Source organism: Sinocyclocheilus grahami, unplaced genomic scaffold, assembly GCF_001515645.1.
Source record: "Sinocyclocheilus grahami isolate Dianchi unplaced genomic scaffold, SAMN03320097.WGS_v1.1 scaffold93.1, whole genome shotgun sequence".
In the NCBI taxonomy this organism is placed as follows: Eukaryota; Metazoa; Chordata; class Actinopteri; order Cypriniformes; family Cyprinidae; genus Sinocyclocheilus; species Sinocyclocheilus grahami.
The window spans coordinates 438,225-451,399 of record NW_015505272.1 but is presented as its reverse complement, the minus strand read 5'-3'; the positions used below and the strand labels follow the sequence as shown (position 1 = coordinate 451,399).

Below are 13,175 nucleotides of genomic sequence, written 5' to 3'. Positions count from 1 at the left end.
GTTACCCCAGCCTGTCTGAAAACCTGTGCTGACCAGCTGGCCCCCATCTTCACACAGATCTTCAACAGATCACTGGAGCTGTGTGAAGGCCCTTCTTGCTTCAAACGCTCCACCATCATCCCCATACCAAAGAAACACAAAATTACAGGACTAAATACCTACATGCCTGTGGCTCTAATGTCTGTGGTCATGAAGTCATTTGAAAAACTGGTGCTGGCCCACCTGAAGGACATTACTGGACCCTTGCTGGATCCTCTTCAGTTTGCCTACAGAGCAAACAGGTCTGTGGACGATGCAGTCAATATGGGACTGCATTATGTTCTGCAACGGCCAGGCACAGGAACAGTTTCTTCCCTCAGGCAATCCATCTTATGAACACTTGACAATAATTGTGGAACACACAAAACTGTTTATACACTTATATACTTATCTAACTCACATACTTAGTATACATTTTGAATTTGCACATAATATACCTGTACTTACAAAACTGTCTATTGTAATATACCTGTACCTACAATTGTCAATCTGTATAGTGTTATTCCCTATTTACTTGTTCTATTTTTATTCTTTTATTATCTGTTTTTGTCCTGTCACTGTCATTCTGTTGAACTGTGGAAGCTTCTGTCACGAAAACAAATTCCTCGTATGTGTAAACATACCTGGCAATAAAGCTCATTCTTACTCTATTATGCACTTTATCAGTACTAATAAACAGTCAATATGCTAGTAATATTTTGAAAATAGTTAATAGTGTTCTCTAGTCTAAAGTGTTACCATTTTTTGTGGTAAGCAATGTTGTGTCACAAATATATTTGTGTCAGTTGAACTTTGGTATTGAACTGAAAAATTCCTTGAAATCATCCTTGTTAGAGCACTACCACTAAAATATCAGAACAATTTATTTAAATATATTTGACTAAATTTATATAAATTTCAACTTGACTAATCAGCTAGTTGTTTGTCAACTAGTTGACCATCCTGCCCATCCCTATTTTTGAGAACCTCCTCTTTTGTTCACAACAATGTGTCACTATACCCTACTCTGGCACGGTTTGTATAAGTAGGTCACATGTAGTCTAGTCTAGATAATAGTGCTGTCTTTCACTTGTACCGAATGTACATGAATACCCTAAGGAGCTCATTCAGACAAGTGTTAATGTGAAATCATGAGCAGTCAGATAGCTTGACAAGAGTTTGAATGTGAGTTCTGTTATTAAATTGATTGTGTTATCTTATTCAGCTTATTTTGTGGTGCTTACTTACCAACTCATAGCTGATGTTGATAAGAGTTATAAGAGGTATGAAAGTGGAGGCTTGGGGGTTTTGTACAGCTTTTTGCATTTCTAGCTGTTGTGTGTGGATAAATTGTGAGCTCAAAGTAAAGGCAGGTAGAAATACTTAAATACTTTGCTACCATGCATAATTGCCTTAATTTCATTGATTTTGACTGAATGTAGGAGCATTTCACTGATTGGTGCATGTGTGAATATTCTCATATCTTTGTACATCAACTAAAGTACAGAGGTACTTGATATGTGGTAGCATAGTAAATGTCACTATGAATAAAACATCAGCTACAACAAGGTTAATGATGGATTTTTCCCCTGGTGATTGTTCAGAAATTTGATTGGAGGTGAACTAGTCTTAATTCACATTGGAAAACATTATAGAATCTAATGTGACTGGAGTATATAAGATTATATAATTTCTTGTGGTATCTCATTAATTATGTACACCTTCATACAGGCAGAAAGCACATTATGTCAAGATCAAGTAAAATGCTGTTTTAAATAGTTTAACAAGTACCGTAAGAAGTACCTTTTTATGATTTTGTGATCATTTCCATATTAAACATTCTTTATACATTTTATTGTCCCATTTTTTATGCTTTTGTAAAACCTGTGTGAAAAATTAAACAGGTTTTGCAAATAAAAAAATTATGTATTTATTTTAAATAAAAACATATTTTCCAAGAGTACTATTCATTTCTTTGTATGTAATACCTGAGGAAAAAACTACGGAATACTAGTTTACGTAAAACTATGTAATACCTGAGTGCACCTTTAATGGACTGCTTCAATGATCTTGCTCACCGAGTTGTTACTGTTTCAAGGTATATATCTGGTTTTTGTTTGTTTTTCTACAGGTGGTGCTTGAGTGGAGTCCTACTGGGAGAAGTAATGCTCTGTGTGTAGACCTTCCCTAATTCCAATCATGAGCCACCAGGAGGCGCCGCATGGCCAGGAGTTGAGAGAGGCGGCTGAGGCAGACTTGGAGCGCCGGGGCCCCGAGGGCCAACAGCCCCCCTCATCCCACCGTAGACGCCACGACAATGGAGATGGCAGCTCCCGCTCCGGTCGACCCCGCAACCACCACAGCAACCATGGTACGGAGAATAACCACTACCAGTCCCACCAGCAGGGGGCCCCACGCTACCGCAGGTACGAGGGATCTAACGGAGGGACAAACCGCACGCGTGCAGCGAGGAGAACTGCGGAAGAAGGTGACACTGAGCAGCAACCCGTTCAGCAGCCCATACCGAGACCTGCAGTGACACGCTACCGCAGACAGGGAGACAACGAGGCCCGCATCCGGGCTCAGCAACAGAGACAGCGACAGCGGGAGAGGCAGCAGAGAGATGCAGAGAGAGCCGAGCAGCACAGGCTGGAACATCAACAGCATCTCGTCTCGCCTACACAAGCCATGCCGCCCAGTAGAGAGCCGGAGGAAGCTGAGGAAGACGAGGGCGACGGCGGCAGTGCTTTGGCCCGATCTGCCAGCACCGAGAGCGGCTTCCACAACCACACAGACCGGGCAGAGGGGGATGCAGTCATGGTCCTGGAAGCAGAGCCCGAAGACGAAAGCACATACGGTATCCCGCTTCGCCCGGAATCGGAGGAGTACACAGAGAGTGCAGAGTCAGAGCAACAGCACGGTGGTCCAGCTTACCTCCAACCCCAATACCCACCTCATCCACCGCCGCTACCTCGAGAACCCCTGCCAAATGCTGAGAGGCCCCATGATGCAGAGACGCTAAACCCCAACTACTCCAATTATGTTTACACTCAACCCATGTACCGCAGTCCCACCGGAGCAGGAGAGGCCCATGAAGGTGGAGCAACAGAAGATGAGCCGTACTCTGAGCCCTACACTGAATACACCCTTCAGGAGCACGTTTATGAGGAAATCACGGATGCCCCTTCGACCAAAGCCGAGGGACAGACTCCGCAACAACGCAGGGCAGAGTTCAGGCTCTTCGAACGTGACCTCTACCAGCAACAGGAGGCTGTTGGGTCCAGGCTACACCACTACGACGAGCGATCCGACGGAGAGTCGGATAGTCCCGAAAAAGAAGCAGAGTTTGCCCCGTATCCCCGTGCTGACAGCTGCGAACAGGATGAGGACATTGACCAGATCGTGGCAGAGGTGAAGGAGAGTCTGAGCTCACAGAGCCTGGAGCATGTCGCCATGGGCCTAGACAAGGATGAGAATGAAGAAGAAGAGTGGCCTGAGTCAGAGTCCCATGGTCAGATGGACAAAATCAAACCCAATGAGCCAATGGGCGAAAGAGAGGGTGTAGAAAAGTCCCTTAGAAGTCCCTCAGAAGAGCCAGCTCCAGTTGTAAAGAGCAGTAGTGAGAAGAGAGATGCAATCTCACTGGCTATTAAGGACATCAAAGAGGCAATAGAAGAGGTGAAGACAAGGACGGTCCGTTCGCCCTACACGCCAGACGAGCCCAAAGAGCCCATCTGGGTAATGAGGCAGGACCTGAGTCCTACGGCAGAATCTGACCTGCAGCCATCTCTGGGGGCTGATGTGAGTATGAGCTGTACCATGTTCTGTTGATGCTCTGCAGTTTATGTTATGTAGCATCATCACTGCTGTTGTTTTCACTGTTTTATTTTTGTAGTAGAATCTTGCTTACAAAGTTGCACTTTAAGGGACAGTTCACCTAAAAAAAATACAAATTCGGGGCACCATATACTCCTTCCAAGCCCATAGGACTTTGGTTAACTTTTGAAACACTAATGAAGATATTTTTAATAAAACCTGAGAGGTTTCTGTCCCTCCATTGAAAGTCCATGTGACAAAACTTCTTAAAAAGGTCATAAAGGCCTGTTCATCATATAAAGCAATCATATCTCATCATGGGACTTGAAGTAAACCACTCAACTCATATGGATTCATTTTACGATACCTTTACAACCTTTTTGGATCTTGGTTACCTGGACTTTCAATGGCAGGACAGAAACCTCTCAGGTTTCATTAAAAATATTTTAATTTCTGTTTTTAAAGGGTTTGTTTACCCAAAATGAAAATTCTATCATCAATTACACGCCCTCATGCCATTCCAAAGCCGTATGACCTTCATTCATCTTCACAAATTAAGATATTTTTGATGAAATCTGAGATATTTTTGACCCTCCCTAGACAGCAAGGGTACTACCACGTTCACATAGAAACACAGTAAGGACATCATTAAAATAGTCAATGTGACATCAGTTGTTCAACCATAATTCAAAGCATGCGCATGCATTCCCCTGCTCGTAAACAAAGCCCAGCGTATACGGGATGTGCATCATAGTACTCTCCATAATGGCGGAGGATGGTAAGGACAGGAAAAGAATGGTTGAAGTCACTATTTTTGTTTTCTTTGCACACAAAAAGTATTCTCTTAGCTTTGTAAAATTACAGTTGGACCATTGATGTCACATGGACTATTTTAGTGATGTCCTTACTATGTTTTTGGTCCTGGCAACATTTCAGTTGCATTGCTCTTTATTGAGGGTCAGAAAGCTCTCAAAAATGTTATCAAAAATATCTTAATGTGTTCTCAAGATGAACGAAGGTCTTCCGGGTTTGGAATGAAATGGGGGTGAGTAAACAACAGGATTTTCATTTTTGGGTGATCTATCCTTTTAAGCACATTTACTGTACGTTACGCATTTACATTCTTCATCTGTCTGTACATGTATTCATGACAAAATGCATCATCAGATATTTGAAGGATTAAATACACGTCACCTACACTTTCCTTCAGAGCAACTACTGAACACAGCCCAGTTGTAGCCTAGGTCAGACTTAGCAAAATCTGGATGAGTACAATTTCAGTTGGACTAAATATCTTATGCTGTTTTTACACTACACAATTTTATCCCTGATTCTCCAGCAGTTTAGCCCTGATTTGCCAACAGTTAGGAAACTTGAAATCACAGGCTTGTTCGCATGATTGATCACAATGTGTGAATTTTTAAGGACCTGATCTGAGAGATGTAGACCAAGAGCAGGTTACATTTCTAGACTTGTCTGCGACTCCTGCAGTTATGCAGTGTAAAATTTATTTTAAGTCTGTTGGATTTGAAGTTGTAAAGTATGTTGGCAGCTAGGGTTGTGACGGTGAGGAAATTTTCCCACCGGTTAATCAACGTTTGACAACACCGATAATACCGGTATCACCGCGGGGGCGTTCCCTCTTTTCCTCGCTTTCCTTCGCTTTTAAATAGCTTGTAAAAGTGTTGTGCGCATTTTATTTTCACTTTCAAATAGCGGCAATTTGGAGTAATGGAATTGTTCGTTTTTAGTTCGTTAGAATTTTCCCTCTTTTCCTCGCTTTCCTTCGCTTTTAAATAGCTTAAAAATTTCGAATTAGCAGCAGTTCGGCGTCAATTGCTTGAATGCAACAACAAAATACAATGTCAAACTCACTTTAGCGTATATATAAAACATAGAACTTTTATTAACAAAACAAATAAAAATACACCATGCTATAGGGCAGGCAATGCCTAATATAAAATAACAAATAACTTACATAAAGTTTAAATAGGTATACAAAACTGGAAATAAGTAAACATGTATAATATTTAACCAAATAAATAAGAAAGTAGAACGTTTATTTGCAAAACGAGTAAGAAAGCTTGGAGGCACGGCATACACATTGATGTCAAATAAAATAAATAAATGACACAAAGTTTAAATAAAGTAAAAATCAGCAAACAATGTGGAACCAATTAAATAAGAAACGAATGTTTAAAAAAAACTTCCAAAATCAGATAAACGGCAAAAGTCAACAGGCTTTTCAAAATCCAAAATATTGCCAAACAGACACTTTTGCATTTCGTTTGGAAACTTAAATAATCCACGATCGTCTTGTCTGTCTCACCCCACTCTTCTTGTCAGTCAGCTCGACTCACTCTCCTCACTGGATAAATTAAATCTGATCTGTGATGCGACTGTCGTTCGGAATGCTGCATTGAGCAGCCGCGTTCAGTTTTTAATTGTAGTGTCTGTTCTTTTACTGAACTAAATGATTTTTGATATAAAAAATCAAAATGACGGTGGGGGTCGGTGACTCGGTGGACAAGTGACGTAACCGGTGTTGCGGCTTGTATCACCGTCAGCACCGTCTATCGTGGCAAGCCTATTGGCAGCATTAGTCCAACTGAAATTGAACTTGTAAATTTAAAAAAAATATATAAGATCCTGTTGTTGTTATAACAAACTGCATTTAAATCTAATATCACAAAATTAAATGGCAAAAAAAAAAAAACATTTTCCCAAACATTCCACCCCTCGGCAACTGGGGTTTGGCTCAGTTTAGTTGGTTAGCATGGGTAGCTTGGCCCTGCTGGTAGATGCTGTAACTACACCTTTCTGAGGACAAGGAAAGGTTTTTCCATTAATGTTCATTTAATTGTAGGTCTATATTCTGACAGAATAATAAATTATATGAAATAAATATCTGAATCATTAATATGTCATTATATAATATTAGTGCTGGGCGGTTATTTTTTTTCAGGATTCTGGTGGTTTTCTCATGGTTTATCACAGTTTGTCCCTGACTGTGACTTTATATGAATCAGATTGCATGAAAAAGTTGGAGAACCACTACATTTGAACCACAATCCAAACAAAAATGCTACATTATAATTAGAGATGCACCGATTGCAATTTTCCTGGCGATTCCGATTTCTGATTTTATGAGAGTGTGGCCTGCCGATACCGATTTTTGCTGATTCTGATTTTCTTTCTAAGAACTATAATGGACAGCATATACAAACAAAAATCTATGCAAATTTTAATGCAAAAATTATTTACATAATAAAATTAATTATTAAACATTACAATTCCCCAAATCTGGACTAAGTTACAGATTTTCTCTACCTTAAACAACTCTTAAAATAAAGTGCTCTGTGACTGGAAAGAGGAAGAAATAGTTGACTTAAAATGAGTTGCTGTATGTAACAAAACAGATGTAATTTCCCACTATGTTTATAAATGGTCTTTTTTTCCCCTAACCTTATTAAATGTGTCATCTTTCACATCAAATTCTTACTTTGTTTCAATTAGTTCAGTTAGAATAATAAGAAACTGTAGAGTTGTTACCATTCAAATGAAATTAGTATTAACAAACTCTTATCTTTCCACTGCTGAGGAAACAGAAGCTGCATCTGAAGTGGCATTAGATGGATTTACACAGACAGTTTGATGAAGCTGAGGTGCCATAAATGCATTTACACTGCAAAATTTCAAATGCATAAATAATTTTATAAGATTAATGTTTTACATATTTTTTTAAACAGAGAAATAAATGTTGAAAAAATACAATGATACTTTTAAATATGACTAAACCACCAGTAGGTGGCGGAAAATGTCTGTTTTAATGAGTGAGTCATTTATTCATTCATTCAACCAATTCATCCAAACGGCTGATTCATTCAGAAAAGAGGCAGGTGACTGTCCTTATGAATGCCATTGAATCATTGATTCACTCAAAAACGTGGATTCATTCAGTAACGAAACACCACTGTGTGTTGTTCGGAGACACACAACGGTTCTGCTGTGGCTTTGATCGGAACTATTTTCATCAGCGAAATTGAGCAAAAACAGTCAATATTTTGTCTAAAATCTAAGTCACTTAATTGTAACTTCTTTTTTATAGAAATACTATTGTATAAAATCAGTCACATTGCAATCGTGTTGATATTGATTTTCGGGGAAACATCATGGCCGTATAATATTGCTTACCTAAATCATATTTTGTAAATATCTTTTTTTTTCTACCGCAGTATGCATCTATAAATTTCTGAGTTAGGCTACTTTGTGTGTGCTGTCTCTCTCACACACTCACTCAGGCTGTGCAAGCCTCATCTGGCACGACATAAATACATTATCAGTCGCCGTTTACACTGAATGCAATTAAAATTAGAATCATTCTCATGCAAAACGACATGTTTACACGCGACTGTGAGTGTGCGCGTGGCTGTGACGTCATTGCCGGCGCCGCTGGCAATAAAAAGAGCGGCTCGGAATCGGCCAGACGTGAGATGTTCCGGGCCGGTCATGCGAAAAATTGGCCTATTCCGATCACTGGCCGGTCAATTGGTGCATCTCTAATTATAATATGAGCAGTTAGACTGTATAATTTCAAAATGTAAAGCAAAAACAGAATGGTCTGACCTTAGCTTTGTGAAATTACGCTAAATAAAACATGAAACAAACAGCAGACGGGCTGAATGAAAATGCAAATTCACTCTCTGCCAGCAGGTGGCGCTTATGGAACAGCAACGATAGAAAGTTACCCTTCTGGAACTCGAGCTGCGTCGAAACGCTATGGGAATGCCTTCAGAGTGACCACGCTCTGAATCACATGTGTAATCAGTGTTGTTTGTCCACTTATAAGCTCCATTATGTCAAAGCTTCAGTCAAGAGAAGCATTTGGGCGAGAGCAGGCAGCATTCGGGCTGTGTTCCTCCTTTCCCACGCTATATTCGGGTGGGGACACACAGTTTGTGTGTTGTCTGCTTAGGAGCGAAACACGCAGAGTCAGCTCTCGAGGGAGCACATGATCTGGCGGACGGGTTGGAGACGAGCTCTCCCTATCTCCGCTCGCTCTTGAGGCTCGGAAGCCCGCACTGCGGTTTCTTCCCCCTCTGAGTCAGAACTCGCTGCTGCAGTTATCTTTCTCCGAGGAGATTGATATTGTTTGTGTGACTGATCGACATTTGATCATTTTCGGTTTTTGATGTGAATTTTATCACACCAGACTATGTTTACTCGTCTGGTTGTTTGGCTGCATTTAATTCTGAGGAATAAAATGAAGTATTTATCTGACTATGAGAAGTTAGATATACAGGGGCTCTTGGGATAAAAATTTCTCGAGTGAGAGCACGTGTTTACCTCTCTTCCTCCGAGGAGGTCGAGGCGGTCAGCAGGGGCTGCTGGGCGGGAGCAGTCCCAACCTTCCGTGTTCCAGCTCCTCATTCTGGGGGCTTCACTTCTCGTACTCTGCAGAGTCTAGAGTCAGAGTGGCGCTCCCAGGCCGAAGGCTTCTAGTGGAAGGCGGTTCTGTTGACCGTCATTCTCGTTGGATAGTCTTCGTCTAAAACATCCTGACGCCTAAGGCCTAGGACTTCTGAGGGCCAGCCCCCTCTGAAGAAGAGCGGTGTACACCGCATCACACGGTGGCCGTCTCTCCTCAGTGCCCTCAGGAGATCAGTCTGCCAACCCTGCCGGTGTTCCAAGGCGCAGCGGTCTCTGGCGAGCGCTTCTCTTAGTTACCGCCCGGAAACATAATGGTGCTAAGAGGCTCGCTACCTCCTTGGAGGTCTCTAGAGCAGCTAGTACGGACGTCCCCTGCCAGTCCGACACTTCAGGGCACCGAGCTAGCCGCTCTGATTACACCAGAGGTCAGTCTTGAGAGACTAACTCCCTTAGTAGACTATTTGGCAGTGTGGAAACTACTCCCAAATTGTCTCAGTCGGTCCTGCACACTGTAGAGAAGAGGCTACAGAATCCAGTTGGTTCTCCTCCGCCTCAGTTCAACAGGGTTATCTCCACCTTGGTGGGTCCCGAACAGGCTCTGGTAATGGAACAAGAAGTAGAGACTCTCTTGAGGAAGGAGGCCATCGAGGTGATCCCTCCTTGCAAAAGAGAGTCCGGGTTCTACAACCGATACTTCATCGTTCCGAAGAAGAATGAAGGGTTGCGTCCCATTTTAGATCTGCGTCAGTTGAACCACTCAGTCATGCGACTGAAGTTCAGGATGCTCACACTCAAACAAATCGTGTCTCAGATCAGGTCCGAGGACTGGTTTGTCATGGTCAATCTAAAAGACGCATACTTCCATATCTCCATCCTTCTTCATCACAAGAAGTTCCTGAGGTTTGCTTTGGGGGCAAAGCTTACCAATATCGGGTTCTTCCTTTCGGCCTTGCACTCTGCTGCTCTGGCTCCTCTGCAACTCCAGGGCATCCGCATACTCAACTACATCGACGGTTGGTTGATATTAGCTCATTCAGAGCAGATAGCGGTTCGGCATCGAGATGTCGTTCTCGCTCACATGAAAGAGTTGGGGTTATGACTAAACACCAAGAGAGGTGTGCTTTCTCCATTACAGAGGACCACTTATCTAGGCATGGTGTGGAATTCGACCTCGATGCAGGCACGTTTGTCCCCTGCTCGGATCGAGTCGATCCTCACGGCAGTCAAGAGAGTGAGAGTAGGCCTGTCGCTCACTGTAAAGCAGTTTCAGAGACTGCTGGGTCTGATGGCAGCTGCGTCCAACGTGATATCTTATGGCCTGCTGTACATGAGACCCCTATAGTGGTGGCTCAAAACCAAGGGGTTCTCCCCGAGGGGAAACACGCTTTACATGCTCAAGGTCACGCGGCGCTGCCTTCGTGCCTAAAGACATGTGGTGGAAACCTTGGTTCTTGTCTCAGGGCCTGGTGATGGGAACTCCTTGTCGCCGCGTAACACTAGTGACGGACGCATCCCTCACTGGTTGGGGAGCGGTCATGAGTGGCTGCTCGGCCCACGGTCTGTGGAGTGGTCGCCATCTCAGTGGCACATCAATTAGTGTGTTTCTAGCTTTGAAACACTTTCTGCCGGACCTAAGAGATCACCATGTGTTGGTGCGCACCGACAACACAGCGGTGGTCTCTTATATCAACCACCAAGGAGGTCTGCGTCCACGCCCCCTGTACAGGCTGGCACACCAGATCTTTTTGTGGTCCCAGAGCAAACTCCTCTTGCTGAGAGCAGTTCACATCCCTGGGCATCTCAATATGAAAGCAGACATCCTGTCGAGGCAGGGGCCAAGGCCCGGGGAATGGAGACTTCACCCCAAAGTGGTGAAGCAGATATGGAGAACTTTTGGCCAGGCACAGGTGGACCTTTTTGCGACTCGAGAGACATCGCACTGTCTTCTCTGGTTCTCTCTAACTCATCCAGCTCCTCTTAGACTGGACGCTATGGTGCAGACTTGGCAAACTCCTCTTGCTGAGAGCAGTTCACATCCCTGGGCATCTCAATATGAAAGCAGACATCCTGTCGAGGCAGGGGCCAAGGCCCGGGGAATGGAGACTTCACCCCAAAGTGGTGAAGCAGATATGGAGAACTTTTGGCCAGGCACAGGTGGACCTTTTTGCGACTCGAGAGACATCGCACTGTCTTCTCTGGTTCTCTCTAACTCATCCAGCTCCTCTTAGACTGGACGCTATGGTGCAGACTTGGCCCTGAGGGGGCACAACTCGTAGCTTCCGGTCTCTCAACCGAGGTTGTGGAGACCATCCTCCAATCCAGAGCTCCCTCAACGAGGAAACTGTATGCCTTAAAGTGGAAGCTTTTCAATTCTTGGTGCGGAGACCGCCAGCTTGACCCAGTCAACTGCCCAGTTGGTACAGTTCTGGAGTTCCTGCAGGCCCGTCTCTCCACAGGGTTGACCCACTCCACCCTAAAGGTCTACGTGGCGGCCATTGCGGCCTACCGTGCCCCTATTGGTGGCCAGTCAGTGGGCAGACACCCCCTGGTTTTACGTTTCCACTGTGGTGCACTCAGGCTAAGGCCTCTGGCCAGAGAAGCTTATGCTAAATGGTGGATCAGGATGCTATTCCATAGCCTCGAGTCCTCTGATCTCCCCTCTCCGTTGGGGGTCAAGACTCACTCCTTCTGAAGTTGGCCTTTAGGTGCCTACCTGCATTCTGTGTCACTCCTGGCTCCGTTCTCTCGCTTAATCTGTGCTCTTCCACACTAGGCAGGGATTTGTAAGTCTGGCGGCGTGGGCATTCTCGTTCCCATAGCGTTTCGACGCAGCACGGGTTCCTGAAGGGGAACGTCTCCAGGTTACGCATGTAACCATGGTTCCCCCGAAGGGAAAGAGACGCTGCGTCTCAGTGCCATACTTCCGGCATCCCTGCGAGCCCTTGCTTCATTCCTAAAAGCTGACGCCAGTTCCACCGTACGTGCTTTTAAGCTTCCTGGTCGTTATGTCACCCCGCCCGTGACGTCTCACCCATCCATTGGACTGATTACACATGTGATTCAGAGCGTGGTCACGCGGAAGGCGTTCTCATAGCATTTCGACGCAGCATCTCGTTCCCTTCAGGTTGCCATGGTTACATGTGTAACCTGGAGACGTTTCCTGGGTTACTGCTGTAAACAAAGCAGAGCTGCGCTTTTAAATACTACATTAATACGCATAAAGTATAAATGGAGGTAAGATAAAAAGAAAATATCATCTAAACATTTTCTGAGGTCAGTCAGTTTCCTTAAGAGATCATATAAACCCCCCACTCCCAATTTAGTATTTAGTATTTTCTTCGTTCTTCCAATACTTTGTGCATTGTGGCCAGTGACCTTGCTTTGCCTGCTACAGTATTTTCTCCTCTTTGCGTTCATCTTCAACATCACTAGCTTCTGTTAACGGCTGTTTACAGTTGGTTTATTTCCCCAATCAAAGAATTAGTTGTGTGTTATTAATAGTTCTCTAACCATTAGTCAGAAGTGTATGCAGTTAACAGGGATCTCTTATCAATTCACATGGTTGTGTCCACTTGTATCATTATGCAGTTTTTTTTTTATTCTTACTGTGTACGTACCGTATTGACCCGAATATAAGACAATGTTTTTTTCTTGGAAATACATCTGAAAAAACGCGGTCGTCTTATATTCAGGGTCTAGACTTTGACATGTCAATAATACACCCACAACAATAGGTGGCGCCAAATACGCATAAAACGAGTGTGCCATGAAATACGTAATGTAATGCGTGTTGTAAAGATCGCGACCAAACTCCCTTTGTGATTTTAAAACGTAAGACAGTACCCAGATTTGAAGACTACAGTAAGATTTAACTTCTACTGTTAATAAGATTTTGGTAGGCTGCTATTAGA

The 13,175-nt window shown here is 43.5% G+C and overlaps 1 protein-coding gene across 1 annotated transcript in view; it reads left to right on the top strand.

Moving 5' to 3' along the window:
• LOC107587500 (amyloid beta A4 precursor protein-binding family A member 1-like) overlaps positions 1 to 13,175 on the top strand; it is an 89,615-nt gene that overhangs the window by 55,522 nt on the left and 20,918 nt on the right. The window contains exon 3 of the mRNA XM_016275300.1: positions 2,150 to 3,819. Within this exon, the coding sequence (XP_016130786.1) occupies positions 2,218 to 3,819 (1,602 nt within the window). The 5' untranslated portion in view covers positions 2,150 to 2,217. The remainder of the gene's footprint in view (positions 1 to 2,149; positions 3,820 to 13,175) is intronic.